The sequence below is a fragment of the Coregonus lavaretus genome (assembly GCF_964263955.1).
Source record: "Coregonus lavaretus genome assembly, chromosome: 20".
NCBI classification, from domain to species: Eukaryota; Metazoa; Chordata; class Actinopteri; order Salmoniformes; family Salmonidae; genus Coregonus; species Coregonus lavaretus.
In genome coordinates this window covers 32247647-32264073 of record NC_140007.1, presented here as the reverse complement: position 1 = coordinate 32264073, position 16427 = coordinate 32247647, and the positions used below count along the sequence as shown (strand labels likewise).

The following is a 16427-nucleotide window of genomic DNA, read 5'->3' as shown; positions in this document are numbered from 1 at the left end:
TCCTCACTGCTGAACACTCCCCTAAGGTTTCCCTCTTATGTCATTCAAAACATACACTTGAAACATTATGGGATGAGAACAAATCAATGCAATAATTTAACTTTGTCTTGTATCTATTCATTTGCTACACTTGTGTTTGTGCACAAAATGCCAATGATGTATGCCCCCATACAAAAACAGAAAGTATTTAGAATTATGCTGATGAATCAATCCTGATATTGAATGTTTATTATTAGGCACTATAATTTATTGAGAATGCTCACATGGAAATTGATCTCCAATAAGAGTCATCACATGGATTGATTAAGGTCACCAAACTAAATGGAAAAAATGTATCAGCCAAGTGAAAATGTTAAGCCACTTCAAAGACTAGCAACATTCTATTTGTATGGCTTCCACCATTCTATTTATATGGCTTCCAACATTCTATTTATATGGATGCCACTATCCAAAACTATGTAACCTATACATGTCATTCTATAAAGACAGGTTTTAAGGTGATGACATTCACAATATAGCTCTTTCTAGAAAACAATATCAAATACATGTCATCTGACAAAAGAGAAATAAATGGTTTGAGGATACAAGCACATTGCACACATACATCATGAATGTAAAATAATGAAAATAAATAAAATGAAATAAAGCAGAGGCCACTCAGTAACTCTTAATCATATACAGTGGGGAGAACAAGTATTAGATACACTGCCGATTTTGCAGGTTTAGAGGTCTGTAATTTTTATCATAGGTACACTTCAACTGTGAGAGACAGAATCTAAAACAAAAATCCAGAAAATCATATTGTATGATTTTTAAGTAATTAATTTGTATTTTATCGCATGACATAAGTATTTGATCACCTACCAACCAGTAAGAATTCCGGCTCTCACAGACCTGTTAGTTTTTCTTTAAGAAGCCCTCCTGTTCTCCACTCATTACCTGTATTAACTGCACCTGTTTGAACTCGTTACCTGTATAAAAGACACCTGTCCACACACTCAATCAAACAGACTCCAACCTCTCCACAATGGCCAAGACCAGAGAGCAGTGTAAGGACATCAGGGATAAAATTGTAGACCTGCACAAGGCTGGTATGGGCTACAGGACAATAGGCAAGCAGCTTGGTGAGAAGGCAACAACTGCTGGCGCAATTATTAGAAAAGGGAAGAAGTTCAAGATGACGGTCAATCACCCTCGGTCTGGGGCTCCATGCAAGATCTCACCTCGTGGGGCATCAAGGATCATGAGGAAGGTGAGGGATCTAGAACTACACGGCAGGACCTGGTCAATGACCTGAAGAGAGCTGGGACCACAGTCTCAAAGAAAACCATTAGTAACACACTACGCCATCATGGATTAAAATCCTGCAGCGCACGCAAGGTCCCCCTGCTCAAGCCAGCGCATGTCCAGGGCCGTCTGAAGTTTGCCAATGACCATCTGGATGATCCAGAGGAGGAATGGGAGAAGGTCATGTGGTCTGATGAGACAAAAATAGAGCTTTTTGGTCTAAACTTCGTGTTTGGAGTAAGAAGAAGGATGAGTACAACCCCAAGAACACCATCCCAACCGGAGGTGGAAACATCATTCTTTGGGGATGCTTTTCTGCAAAGGGGACAGGACGACTGCACCGTATTGAGGGGAGGATGGATGGGGCCATGTATCGCGAGATCTTGGCCAACAACCTCCTTCCTTCAGTAAGAGCATTGAAGATGGGTCGTGGCTGGGTCTTCCAGCATGACAACGACCCGAAACACACAGCCAGTGCAACTAAGGAGTGGCTCCGTAAGAAGCATCTCAAGGTCCTGGAGTGGCCTAGCCAGTCTCCAGACCTGAACCCAATAGAAAATCTTTGAAGGGAGCTGAAAGTCCGTATTGCCCAGCGACAGCCCCGAAACCTGAAGGATCTGGAGAAGGTCTGTATGGAGGAGTGGGCCAAAATCCATGCTGCAGTGTGTGCAAACCTGGTCAAGACCTACAGGAAACGTATGATCTCTGTAATTGCAAACAAAGGTTTCTGTACCAAATATTAAGCTCTGCTTTTCTGATGTATCAAATACTTATGTCATGCAATAAAATGCAAATTAATTACTTAAAAATCATACAATGTGATTTTCTGGATTTTTGTTATAGATTCCATCTCTCACATTTGAAGTGTACCTATGATAAAAATTACAGACCTCTACATGCTTTGTAAGTAGGAAAACCTGCAAAATCGGCAGTGTATCAAATACTTGTTCTCCCCACTGTAGCTTGGCGTTCAGTGCATTTTGGTTCCTTTGTTTTTAGTCACAGAGCTAACATTAACTGTGCAATAAAAACAACAATGCCCTTCAAACAGCTCATGAAGTTACCAAACATGTTTTATTCACTTCCGCCTCTGGACCTTAGAAGTAAAGTACACATAAATAGAATATAAATCTGATATTATCCAGTTGTGTCAGTCAGTACCTATTGATCCCAAATATTCGTACTCCATGGAACAGGGGCAGCTTTGGAAGGAGGACGCTGAGGAGAGAGCCTGTATTGACCAGGAAATGTGTGGCATCGTACTTGGTGTAGAAACTGGCAAGAATATACCTGAAGAATGAACAGCTAGTTTAGGGTTATTATTCAATGCTGTTAACAAACAAGGATACAATAATTCAATAGTTACTCTTCTACGTTCATTTATCATTGCAAGCCATAAGGAAAACCTAACAAAACAAATCTAGTATGCACAGATTTTCAGTCTTACAGCACAATGGGTGAGATGGTGAGGAATTTGCGTGAGGATGTAAACTGAATGCCGTAGTCCATCTGTTCCCAGTGTGTGAGTAGGCGAGCTTTGCCCTGGTCCGGTGTCTCAAAAGGGGTGCCTTTTACTGTGTGCAGAAACAAGTACATCACCTGTGGTGGACAGATCACACATAAACACACCTCTGTTAGATCAACAGACACACTCATTAGTCATTACAATGTCATAACACAAGCCCAAATTTTTCTGGATTTAGTTGAAATAGAAATGTATTTAAATGACAACATTTGATTGGAAAAATTATAAACAAACTATAAATACTTGGGCTGACCAGATTATGGATGACATTTGTGAGGGTCCAGACGAGAGGCACAGTGAGGACAGGGATGCTCAACAGGACGACGTGCAGCACGGTGACCAGCAACAGGTAGGCCAGCCAGATCCCTCTGCTGTTCATCACCCGTGTGTTGGGGTTCACCTCACTGTGAGCCACACCCACATTCATCCTGAGGGAACAGGGGATGATTACACATGATGGACATTGGACATTGAAGCTTGATACAGGCTTGATACAGAAAACATTGATGCTTAATAGAGGAAAGGAAGCTACAGGAACTAGGCCTACGGCTTGTCCCTCGCCAGATAATCATGTTGATTCAGAATGTGTTAGAAAATCCAAATTAATTTCTAGAATTTGAGTTTGATGTTAAATAGAAAAGTAGACTAAACTGATTTTTTTATTGGTATGGGAATAACAGACAATCTATAATTAAATTATGTGAAAATGTTACAGAACAAAAGGAGAATGAGTACATCATTTGCATATTTCACAGAATTCCCTCAATTACTAATTTCACAGATCACAACAAGAGAAGATGAGGTAGGCTATGTCAGATATAGAAAGTTGATGTCAAGTGGGAAGTAGAAATCTAGCCTAGTTCTCCTTCCCAGTGTGCCACTAGGCCAGGTAAAGTGACCATATTTTATTGCATCCTATTATAGTAGGTAGCTAGCTATTAACATATTGTAAATCTTCCAATTCCAATCCAAGTGGATTTGGGAAATTGAGAATTCCAAGAATTTTGCCACTGATCCCCACAGCCATAATGCTTCCCTCACAGACTAACTCCTAGGAGAACTAAAACTAACGTTAGCTAATATCTTGTTGTGGATATAGCAAGTGGGTCTAGCTTCAACTCATCTGACTGTATAGCTCATGCAACTTTAGGCCTAAATGGGTAACTACACTCAGGTCGTCACTAGTTACCACAGCCACAAAGTCATAAACCCCGCCTTTTCTACAATTGATCTTCTTAAAATATGATGTTTAACGTTAACCTTAACCACACTGCTAACATTATGCCAAACCATAACCTTAGATTAAGACCAAAAACCAAATTTTTGTTGTCATTAATTTTTACGACATAGCCAATTTGGGCTGTGGTAACTACTGGAAACACTACATTTGGTTAACTGGCTAAACTAGCTACTAGCTAGCTAACTACATAACAACAGCTGTTTGCGCCGTGAAAACTAAGATACATTTGCAAAATCTACTTACAGGGCGTTAGATTCTGTCAACTAGTGTGCTAACCCATTACATTTAGCATTTTAGATCAAACTTTCCTTACAATGTAGCTAGAAACTCACCTAGCTAGTTAGAAACTCACCTTATGTTGTAACCAGGAAATCCCTAAACATGCTCAATCCCGCCCCTGTTCGTTTTGGATTGGATGTAATGGTTTTACGTCATTTACAGTATCATACGTCTGATTTTACCGGACAACAGCTTCCGTTATAATAAAGTTATTATGAGTGTTCAGAAAATACAAACTGCATAAAACATATTTTTACACACTGTAAAAAGGGAAAAAGAAAATGCAAAATAATTGTATTCAAATGGCGGTTGTTGATAATGTAATTAAATTAAACAATCCCCCTTGTCCTCTGTTGCCCTACCAAACATTTCATAGTCATTTTAATAAATAAACATAGGCTATTAAAAGTGTAGTCCTTAGTGTAAAATGGGATTCACAATATGCTACTGGTATTCTAAATATTAATTCACAGATTTAATGCAAAAAATATATACTTTTGCTGAACCATGAAATTGCATCTAAAAGCTTTTGTTTCCGTAAGACCGTTATGTCAGTGTGCTTTTTAATGAAATGTCAAGCGATCTGCCCGCGTCTTTCTTTTTCCCAACGCAGTTAAGCCAAAACCACGCCCCGTTATTCAGAGGGGCGTTCTACAACGCTTTTAGTGCTCTCCAAGTCCGGAAGTGAATTTCACGTAGCGCGAAATTTCAGTCACTGATTAACATTTGCCTTGTATTTCAAGATTGAAAAATATTTCAGTCGCTGATTAATAACATTAGCCTAAATCCTTAATACATACATATTTTTTCTATGCCAGTGGCTAACCACTCCCCTTTAGCATTTTGTCATTGATTGAGCCAGTAGGAACTTCAAGGGGAACATCATTTTACTTCACATGTGCTTTATTCACTTTGGGTGAGAACTATTTGCATACACTGAGTCAGACAACTTGTGATGTCTAATTTCTGATGGCCTTTTCCTTTTAGCATGTGAACAGTATGGGTGCTCAGAGCCACTGTTCTGGCTTTTTGGTCGTCCAGTCGTGAGACGCCGTTTTGTACCAGCCTTCGTGGAACGACGGGCAACAGCTGTAGGCTGACAGGAAATTAATAGGGCCTGGTCGTCTGGCAGCTCTTCGGAGTGCTGCTGCGCTGTTGGCCGCTGGGCTGATGTGAGACTTCCCAAAGTAATGGATGGCTGACACAAGCCTTGATGGACTGCCTTGTTTGTTCCTCCAAGAAGGTGGCCATGTCTGCAAGTGAACATAGAAACTACTAAGATAGGACTACTAAGGTGCAATGGAGGTTGTATATTTGGATGGTTCAACTGCACTCAATATGGATGACAACACCATATACCATTATTTGAAAATAACAGTGGAAAACGATAACCCAAACAGAATACAAGTGCCACTCTAAATACTTTCCCTGTATTCATTCATGAAGATCTACTGTAAATATTGTGTTGGCACCTGTAAACAGCCTAAACAGGTGTATTGTATTTATTATCTGAATGTCTGCATGCCTTACATTTGCTCTATCCCACCGACAAAATATAATTTTACCCACTTCAATCATTACCTTGAAAATAATTGTATGTCCTTTCCTGGGTCTTGTTATGCTGACCCTCCATGTCACTCCAGTGTCTGTAGTCTTTAGAAGCCACTCATGTACAGTGGGGAAAAAAAGTATTTAGTCAGCCACCAATTGTGCAAGTTCTCCCACTTAAAAAGATGAGAGAGGCCTGTAATTTTCATCATAGGTACACGTCAACTATGACAGACAAAATGAGGGAAAAAAATCCAGAAAATCACATTGTAGGATTTTTAATGAATTTATTTGCAAATTATGGTGGAAAATAAGTATTTGGTCAATAACAAAAGTTTCTCAATACTTTGTTATATACCCTTTGTTGGCAATGACACAGGTCAAACGTTTTCTGTAAGTCTTCACAAGGTTTTCACACACTGTTGCTAGTATTTTGGCCCATTCCTCCATGCTGATCTCCTCTAGAGCAGTGATGTTTTGGGGCTGTCGCTGGGCAACACGGACTTTCAACTCCCTCCAAAGATTTTCTATGGGGTTGAGATCTGGAGACTCCAGGACCTTGAAATGCTTCTTACGAAGCCACTCCTTCGTTGCCCGGGCGGTGTGTTTGGGATCATTGTCATGCTGAAAGACCCAGCCACGTTTCATCTTCAATGCCCTTGCTGATGGAAGGAGGTTTTCACTCAAAATCTCACGATACATGGCCCCATTCATTCTTTCCTTTACACGGATCAGTTGTCCTGGTCCCTTTGCAGAAAAACAGCCCCAAAGTATGATGTGTTCACTCCCATGCTTCACAGTAGGTATGGTGTTCTTTGGATGCAACTCAGCATTCTTTGTCCTCCAAACACAACGAGTTGAGTTTTTACCAAAAAGTTATATTTTGGTTTCATCTGACCATATGACATTCTCCCAATCCTCTTCTGGATGCACTCTAGCAAACTTCAGACGGGCCTGGACATGTACTGGCTTAAGCAGGGGGACACGTCTAGCACTGCAGGATTTGAGTCCCTGGCGGCGTAGTGTGTTACTGATGGTAGGCTTTGTTACTTTGGTCCCAGCGCTCTGCAGGTCATTCACTAGGTCCCCCCGTGTGGTTCTGGGATTTTTGCTCACCGTTCTTGTGATCATTTTGACCCCACGGGGTGAGATCTTGCGTGGAGCCCCAGATCGAGGGAGATTATCAGTGGTCTTGTATGTCTTCCATTTCCTAATAATTGCTCCCACAGTTGATTTCTTCAAACCAAGCTGCTTACCTATTGCAGATTCAGTCTTCCCAGCCTGGTGCAGGTCTACACTTTTGTTTCTGGTGTCCTTTGACAGCTCTTTGGTCTTGGCCATAGTGGAGTTTGGAGTGTGACTGTTTGAGGTTGTGGACAGGTGTCTTTTATACTGATAACAAGTTCAAACAGGTGCCATTAATACAGGTAACGAGTGGAGGACAGAGGAGCCTCTTAAAGAAGAAGTTACAGGTCTGTGAGAGCCAGAAATATTGCTTGTTTGTAGGTGACCAAATACTTATTTTCCACCATAATTTGCAAATAAATTCATTAAAAATCCTACAATGTGATTTTCTGGATTTTCTTTTCTCAATTTGTCTGTCATAGTTGACATGTACCTATGATGAAAATTACAGGCCTCTCTCATCTTTTTAAGTGGAAGAACTTGCACAATTGGTGGCTGACTAAATACTTTTTTTCCCCACTGTAACTCTTCAACAGAATTCACTCTTAGGCATAGGCTCAATTCAAAAGTTGAGTGGTCTCTGGGTAGGTCTCTCCACAAGTGAACAAATATGATATTTGTACCCAGGGCGTTGCCAACTCTAAATAGGAAAACAGTGTAACTTGATGTGTTGTGTGCTATAGTCAGAGCAACTTAAACAATTTTATAGAACTGATTAGCTAATAAATATTTGATTAGTTATGAATAGTAAGCATATGCTTTTACATGATAATAGACTACTAATGATAATATAACAACTTTAAATACCGAGCTAGTAACGTTAAGTAGCCTAGGTTAACTTAGCTGATCATTGAAACTCTGAAAATAAATACATGGGCAAATGTTACCAAACATGTTAATAATAGGCCTGCATTACGGTAGGCAGCTAATTGTTAAATTACACTTTCCATCCTTCCCTTGGAAGGTCACTGTCTCTCAGGGGTGTGTGTTCATCCATGTCTCTCAACAGGCTGCGAGGCAACAGTTGTCGCGACCCAACAAACGCTAGCCAATGGGAGCGTAGTAGAACGCCTCTCTGAATAACGGGGCGTGGTTTTGGCTTAACTTAGTTGGGAAAAAGAAAGACACGATCTGCCAATTCAATGCAGGGAGGAGTCATAAACCAAACTTCCTTGTATACATTAGCTCATGTGCACTGAGTGCAAGTTCCTTTTTTGGGGAAAGTGAGTACAACATTGCTTTGACAGTTTGAATTACTGTCAACATTACGTAATCATTATTTTAAGGAATAGTAGTCAGCATTACACAGCCATCCACATGCGGAATAAGAGGATTGTTTTAGGAAAGCACAGCTTCCTTATGTAGTGTAGTGCTTGACTGCAGTTTGGGAAATCCTGTAACAGCCATCAGGGATTCCTCTATGACCTACCCGGCATAGATGATTCCTCTTTTCTGAGCTGTTGAATTATATTTTTCATTACAGTAGCCGGCCGCGACTGGGAGACCCATGGGGCGGCGCGCAATTGGCCCAGCGTCGTCTAGGGTAGGGGAGGGAATGGCCGGCAGGGATGTAGCTCAGTTGATAGAGCATGGCGTTTGCAACGTCAGGTTGTGGGTTCGATTCCCACAGGGGGTATGAAAAAAAATAATGTATGCACTAACTGTAAGTCGCTCTGGATAAGAGCGTCTGCTAAATGACTTAAATGTAAAGAAATGAGAGTATAGAACTCAGAGATGCAGCAGTAGGTCTATTACTTCCATCATCAACTAAGTAAAATACATAGGCTTAAAGCCGAAAAAACCCCCAGAAAATATCCTGATGAAAATTCTGGTTATTTCAATCACATTCATCTATCTACTCCGCCTGTCTGCCTCCCTTTCTATCTGTCATGACTTGAGCTATTGCTAGTGAAGTGCAACAATGTATCAAATCATCACTAGTTCAGGCCAGAAGCTGTTGCTAGCGAACTTGCAACATTGTATCAACTAGCCTACTCCTGCCCTTTGAGTTGTCTGCGCCAGTGAGCTCGGGACAGAAAGCAGTTTTTTATGATGGTTCCACTGGATATATGGAATCATTGTATTTTGCTCTTTCACACGGCTTGGTGATTATCGAGGCCGGGAGTGTTGGAAAGATTTTTCAAATACTGAGGAACTGTCATTCACAATGGATGTTAACAACAATACTTCGTTGACTTGTGTGAGGCGAAGAAAACATTTGTGGTGTACGTGGAGAGTTAAGACAATCAGAAATCAGGCATTGCCAAATGGGCACTTTGCTACATATGCATGCATTCTGGAGAGAGACGCACAATATATTCGCCCCCCAGCGGCAACTCAATCAGCTAGACCATTGCTATGCGCACTACCCCAAATCGCGGGCTTCTCAAACAATCCACAGCAAAACATTTTTAAAGAAGCTAATGATCCTCTGTGGCTAAGTCATGCTCCCTGGTGAAGTATTTTGAATGATTTTATTTAGACAAGAGTAATTATATAATTTTGGCGAAACATCAATTTACTTTAGGGCAATCCAGCATCCTAACAGTGCACTGTGCAACCGCCAACTTTCCTTTCCAATTCGCAAAAGGCTGAAACCAGAGATCGATATATGAGGAGATGCTCATGCCTCCGCCCTAACAATGGGAGTCTTTGTCCCAGAGGCGGGAAGGCAGGCGACAAGCTTAGGTCTGCATATTATTCTCATTGAAACGTATTGGACTTATACTGAACAGAATTTGTCGAGAGTGAGCCCTCTCGTTTCTCCTCTTCCTCTCTGCTAAAACTATATCACCGGAGAAAGCATCCGTGCGAGCGAAACAGTGCCCCTCTATACGTAGCCCATGTATCTGATGCTGTCTGGCCAGAAATAGTATGACATGCCATACTATTTTGATCCAGACAGCATCAGATACATGGTCTACACATATTGAGACAGAGGGGGGCTGTTTCGCTCGCTCGGATGCTTAAATTGAGATTGATCCGTCTTTCTGTTGGTGCGCGTCTTGGTCAAATAAATTATACATAATTCAATATTTTATTTGGACCGGCAAGGCGTGCCAGGCTCCCTAAGCCCCGCCCATAACTCCGGCCCTGCCTGGCCATATTGTGATAAAGAGTATGTCTGCAAAGCATTGGACTATTTTCCAATGACAAATTAACAAACGTTGTCTATTTATTATTGAAGTTAGTGTAGCCTATGTGTTCGAATGACAATAATAACAGTGCAAAATACACTTATACCCTATTGGATTTGTAGGGCTTGGAACTTTTATAGAAAATAAGTCTGTATGCTAAAAGCCTTAATTAGCCTAATTGACCCAAACCCACGCCTATTCTTCATACCTATGTGAGAATGCTGTTCATTGATTACAGCTCAGCGTTCAACACCATTGTCCCCTCCAAGCTCATCACCAAGCTTGGGACTCTTGGTCTGAACACCTCCCTCTGCAACTTAGGCCCCTACTGTACTCCCTGTTCACCCACGACCATGTGGCCAAGCACAACCAACACCATTATCAAATTCCCTGACGACACAACCGTGGTAGGCCTGATCACCGACGACGATGAGTCAGCATACAGAGAGGAGGTCAGCAGTGGTGGAAAAAGTACCCAATTGTCATACTTGAGTAAAAGTAAAGATACCTTAATAGAAAATGACTCAAGTGAAAGTCACCCAGTAAAATACTACTTGAGTAAAAGTCTAAAAGTACTTGGTTTTAAATATACATCAAAAGTAAATGTAATTGCTAAAATATACTTAAGTATCAAAAGTATAACTCATTTCAAATTCCTTATATTAAGCAAACCAGACACCACCATTGTCTTTTTATTTAATTTTTTATGGATAGCCAGGGGCAAACTCCAACACTCAGACATAATTTAAAAATGAAGCGTTTGTGTTTGTTTAGTCCGCCAGATCAGAGGCAGTAGGGATGACCAGGGATGTTCTCTTGATAATTGCGTGAATTTGACCATCTTCCTGTCCTGCTAAGTATTCAAAATGTAACGAGTACTTTTGGGTCTTAGGGAAAATGTATGGAGTAAAAAGTACATTATTTTCTTTAGGAATGTAGTGAAGTACAGATACCCAAAAAACGACTTAAGTAGTACTTGAAAATATGGCAGTGTGGTGTCGGAGAAACATCTCCCTCAACGTCAGCAAGACCAAGGAGCTGATCATGGACTACAGGAAACGGGGGGTTAGCACGCCCCCATCCAATTAGATGGGGCGGCAGTGGAGAAGGTAGACAGCTTCAACTTCCTCGGTGTCCAAATCACTAAAGACTTAAAATGGTCCAAACACACATGCACAGTCGTAAAGAAGGTGCAACAGTGCCTCTTCCCCCTCAGGAGCTTGAAAAAGTTTTGGATGGGCCCTCAAATCCTCAAAAGGTTCTACAGCTGTACCATTAAGAGCATATTGATTGGCTGCATCACTGCTTGGTATGGCAATAGCACCGCCCTCGATTGCATGGCGCTACAGAGGGTTGTGCGGACAGCCCAGTACATCACTGGGGCCAAGCTCCCTGCCATCCAGGACCTCTATATCAGGCGGTGTGAAAAGAAGGCCCGGAAAATAATAAAAGACTCCAACCAGCCAAGCCATAGACCATCACTAGCCGGCTACCACCCGGTTGCTCAACCCTGCACCTTAGAGGCTGCTGCCCTATTCACATACAGTTGAAGTCGGAAGTATACATACACTTAGGTTAGAGTCATTAAAACTCGTTTTTCAACCAATCCACACATTTCTTGTTAACAAACTATAGTTTTGGCAAGTCGGCTAGGATATCAGCTTTGTGCATGACACAAGTAATTTTCCAACAATTGTTTACAGACAGATTATTTCACTTATAATTCACTGTATCACAATTCCAGTGGGTCAGAAGTTTACATACACTAAGTTGACTGTGCCTTTAAACAGCTTGGAAAATTCCAGAAATTGATGTCATGGCTTTAGAAGCTTCTGATAGGCTAATTGACATCATTTGAGTCAATTGGAGGTGTACCTGTGGATGTATTTATAGGCCTACCTTCAAACTCAGTGCCTCTTTGCTTGACATCATGGGAAAATCAAAAGAAATCAGCCAAGAACTCAGAAAAAGAATTGTAGACCTCCACAAGTCTGGTTCATCCTTGGGAGCAATTTCCAAACGCCTGAAGGTACCACGTTCATCTGTACAAACAATAGCTCAGGAAGGAGACTCATTCTGTCTCCTAGAGATGAACGTACTTTGGTGCGAAAAGTGCAAATCAATCCGAGAACAACAGCAAAGGACCTTGTGAAGATGCTGGAGGAAACGGGTACAAAAGTATCCATATCCACAGTAAAACGAGTCTTATATCGACATAACCTGAAAGGCCGCTCAGAAAGGAAGAAGCCACTGCTCCAAAACCGCCATAAAAAAGCCAGACTACGGTTTGCAACTGCACATGGGGACAAAGATCTTACTTTTTGGAGAAATGTCCTCTGGTCTGATGAAACAAAAATAGAACTGTTTGGCCATAATGACCATCGTTATGTTTGGAGGAAAAAGGGCGTGCTTGCAAGCCAAAGAACACCGTCCCAACCGTGAAGCATGGCGGTGGCAGCATCATTTACATTTTTGTACATTTTTAGTCATTTAGCAGATGCTCTTATCCAGAGCGACTTACAGTTAGTGAGTGCATACATTTTCATACTGGCCCTACAGTATCTACCTCCATCACTCCAGTATCCCTGCACATGTAAATATGGTATTTGAACGGACTTTTTAAATATTTCCTGTATATAGTATGCTTACTTACTTACTTTATTGTGTATTTCATATTTCCTATTCTTATTTTAATTTTTTTTGTAATACATAGTTATTGATTATTGCATTGTTGGGTTTTGAGTTAGCAAGAAATACATTTCACTCACTGTACTTGTGCATGTGACATGAAAACTTGAAACTTGTGGGCAATTGCTGTTTTGTTTAAAAGTTTGTCTTAACTATTTAAAAAAAGGTAATACAGTTATTTAATAGATCTAGATATTTAAGTTTAAAGGAAGCCTATCCTTGCCTGAAGAGAATCCTGAGGCAAAAAATACCCCCCCAAATAAAAACACTAGCCTATGTCACTATAATAATATTATGTTTTATATTTGATAAAGTACATTAATCCTACAACTCTGCATAATGATTCAAACTCTTTCACTCAAAATTATACATGAACAATTTCCATTGATGACATTTCATCAATGACTCCTGATGTCGTCATCATTGACTGACCGATTCCCTCATTTTACATTTACATTTTAGTCATTTAGCAGACGCTCTTATCCAGAGCGACTTACAGTTAGTGAATACATTTTTTATTTTATTTTTATTTTTTTTATACTGGCCCCCCGTGGGAATCGAACCCACAACCCTGGCGTTGCAAACGCCATGCTCTATCAACTGAGCTACATCCCTGCCGGCCATTCCCTCCCCTACCCTGGACAACGCTGGGCCAATTGTGCGTCGCCCATGAGTCTCCCGGTCGCGGCCGGCTGCGACAGAGCCTGGATTCGAACCAGGATCTCTAGTGGCACAGTTAGCACTGCGATGCAGTGCCTTAGACCACTGCGCCACTCAGGAGCCTATGTAATGTATTTTGAAGTTAGTTTGGCACTAATAGATAGTTATAACACTACAGCTCATTGTCTAGGAAGTGAATTTAACCAACATTTGTTACATGAAAAATTACTGTGAAATGTACAGTAGTGGCTTCCAATGTGGGCTAGGAGTGGTGAACATTTTCTGCTTGCTTCTTAAACCCCTGCCAAATTCTTAAGATACAAATATTTTGTTGACCACTAAAATGGGGGTTTAAACTGAAAAGTACACAGGCAAATACCACAATGAGTAATGTCATTATTATTATAGAGAACATGTTTTTATTTCATAAGGAAAGAGAAGGGAAGGAAATGTAGAACATCAGTTAATTCAAATACAGTCGTGGTCAAAAGTGTTGAGAATGACACAAGTATTGGTCTTCACAAAGTTCGCTGCTTCAGTGTTATGAGATATTTTAGTCAGATGTTACTATGGTATACTGAAGTATAATTACAAGCATTCCATAAGTGTCAAAGGCTTTTATTGACAATTACATTAAGTTTATGCAAAGAGTCAATATTTGCAGTGTTGACCCTTCTTTTTCAAGACCTCTGTAATCCGCCCTGGCATGCTGTCAATTAACTTCTGGGCCACATCCTGACTGATGGCAGCCCATTCTTGCATAATCAATGCTTGGAGTTTGTCAGAATTTGTGGGTTTTTGTTTGTCCACCCACCTCTTGAGGATCGATCACAAGTTCTCAATGGGATTAAGGTCTGGGGAGTTTCCTGGCCATGGACCCAAAATGTCGATGTTTTGTTCCCAGAGCCACTTAGTTATCACTTTTGCCTTATGGCAAGGTGCTCCATCATGCTGGAAAAGGCATTGGTTGTCACCAAACTGTTCTTGGATGGTTGGGAGAAGTTGCTCTCGGAGGATGTGTTGGTACCATTCTTTATTCATGTCTGTGTTCTTAGGCAAAATTGTGAGTGAGCCCACTCCCTTGGCTGAGAAGCAACTCCACACACGAATGGTCTCAGGATGCTTTACTGTTGGCATGACACAGGACTGATGGTAGCGCTCACCTTGTCTTCTCCGGACAAAGTGTTTTCCGGATGCCCCAAACAATCGGAAAGGGGATTAATCAGAGAAAATGACTTTACCCCAGTCCTCAGTAGTCCAATCCCTGTACCTTTTGCAGAATATCAGTCTGTCCCTGATGTTTTTCCTGGAGAGAAGTGGCTTCCTCGCTGCCCTTCTTGACACCAGGCCATCCTCCAAAAGTCTTTGCCTCACTGTGCGTGCAGATGCACTCACACCTGCCTGCTGCCATTCCTGAGCAAGCTCTGCACTGGTGGTGCCCCGATCCCGCAGCTGAATCAACTTTAGGAGATTGTCCTGGCGCTTGCTGGACTTTCTTGGGCGCCCTGACGCCTTCTTCACAACAATTGAACCTCTCTCCTTGAAGTTCTTGATGATCCGATAAATGGTTGATTAAGGTGCAATCTTACTAGCAGCAATATCTTTGCCTGTGAAGCCCTTTTTGTGCAAAGCAATGATGACGGCACGTGTTTCCTTGCAGGTAACCATGGTTAACAGAGGAAGAACAATGATTTCAAGCACCACCCTCCTTTTAAAGCTTCCAGTCTGTTATTCTAACTCAATCAGCATGACAGAGTGATCTCCAGCCTTGTCCTCGTCAACACTCTCACCTGTGTTAACGAGAGAATCACTGACATGATGGCAGATGGTCCTTTTGTGGCAGGGCTGAAATGCAGTGGAAATGTTTTGGGGGGATTAAGTTAATTTTCATGGCAAAGAGGGACTTTGCAATTAATTGCAATTCATTTTATCACTCTTCATGACATTCTGGAGTATATGCAAGTTGCCATCATCAAAACTGAGGCAGCAGACTTTGTGAAAATTAGTATTTGTGTCATTCTCAAAACTTTTGACAACGACTGTACACTTGTACAATGTGAACACCTACGTGAGAATGCTATTCATTGACTACAGCTCAGCATTCAACACCATAGTGCCCTCAAAGCTCATCACTAAGCTAAGGATCCTGGGACTAAACACCTCCCTCTGCAACTGGATCCTGGACTTCCTGACGGGCCGCCCCCAGGTGGTAAGGGTAGGTAACAACACATCTGCCACACTGATCCTCAACACGGGGGCCCCTCAGGGGTGCGTGCTCAGTCCCCTCCTGTACTCTCTGTTCACCCATGACTGCATGGCCAGGCACGACTCCAACACCATCATTAAGTTTGCCGACGACACAACAGTGGTAGGCCTGATCACCGACAACGATGAGACAGCCTATAGGGAGGAGGTCAGAGATCTGGCCGTGTGGTGCCAGGACAACAACCTCTCCCTCAACGTGACCAAGACAAAGGAGATGATTGTGGACTACAGGAAAAAAAAGAGGACTGAGCACGCCCCCATTCTCATCGACGGGGCTGTAGTGGAACAGGTTGAGAGCTTCAAGTTCCTTGGTGTCCACATCACCAACGAACTATCATGGTCCAAACACACCAAGACAGTCGTGAAGAGGGCACGACAAAGCCTATTCCCCCTCAGGAGACTAAAAAGATTTGGCATGGGTCCTCAGATCCTCAAAAAATTCTACAGCTGCACCATCGAGAGCATCCTGACTGGTTGCATCACCGCCTGGTATGGCAACTGCTTGGCCTCTGACCGCAAGGCACTACAGAGGGTAGTGCGTACGGCCCAGTACATCACTGGGGCAAAGCTCCCTGCCATCCAGGACCTCTATACCAGGCGGTGTCAGAGGAAG

General features: G+C 41.9%; 1 protein-coding gene across 3 annotated transcripts; it reads right to left on the bottom strand.

Moving 5' to 3' along the window:
* Positions 1–212: 212 nt before the first annotated feature.
* Positions 213–4456, bottom strand: LOC311147721 (ORM1-like protein 2). Of its 3 annotated transcripts, none has more exons than XM_084184477.1 (4): positions 4405–4456; positions 3066–3240; positions 2735–2886; positions 213–2577 (listed from the first exon to the last, which is right to left on the bottom strand). In XM_084184477.1, exons 2-4 carry the CDS (start codon positions 3237–3239, stop codon positions 2442–2444), a joined length of 462 nt encoding a protein of 153 aa, XP_084040603.1. In that variant the 5' UTR covers position 3240; positions 4405–4456; the 3' UTR covers positions 213–2441. The 3 variants fall into 3 exon arrangements, with proteins under 3 accessions (XP_084040603.1, XP_084040605.1, XP_084040604.1); XM_084184479.1 differs by having other exon boundaries at positions 4385–4409; XM_084184478.1 differs by lacking the exon at positions 4405–4456 and adding an exon at positions 4296–4348.
* Between the last annotated feature and the right edge of the window lie 11971 nt (positions 4457–16427).

Coding starts and splice junctions, on each gene's coding strand:
- LOC311147721 (XM_084184477.1), bottom strand. CDS start 3,239: ATGAATGTGGGTGTGGCTCACAGTGAGGTGAACCCCAACACACGGGTG. Junction 2,887..3,065: donor CAAATGTCATCCATAATCTG/GTCAGCCCAAGT, acceptor TGTCCACCACAG/GTGATGTACTTGTTTCTGCA. Junction 2,578..2,734: donor ACCATCTCACCCATTGTGCT/GTAAGACTGAAA, acceptor TTCATTCTTCAG/GTATATTCTTGCCAGTTTCT.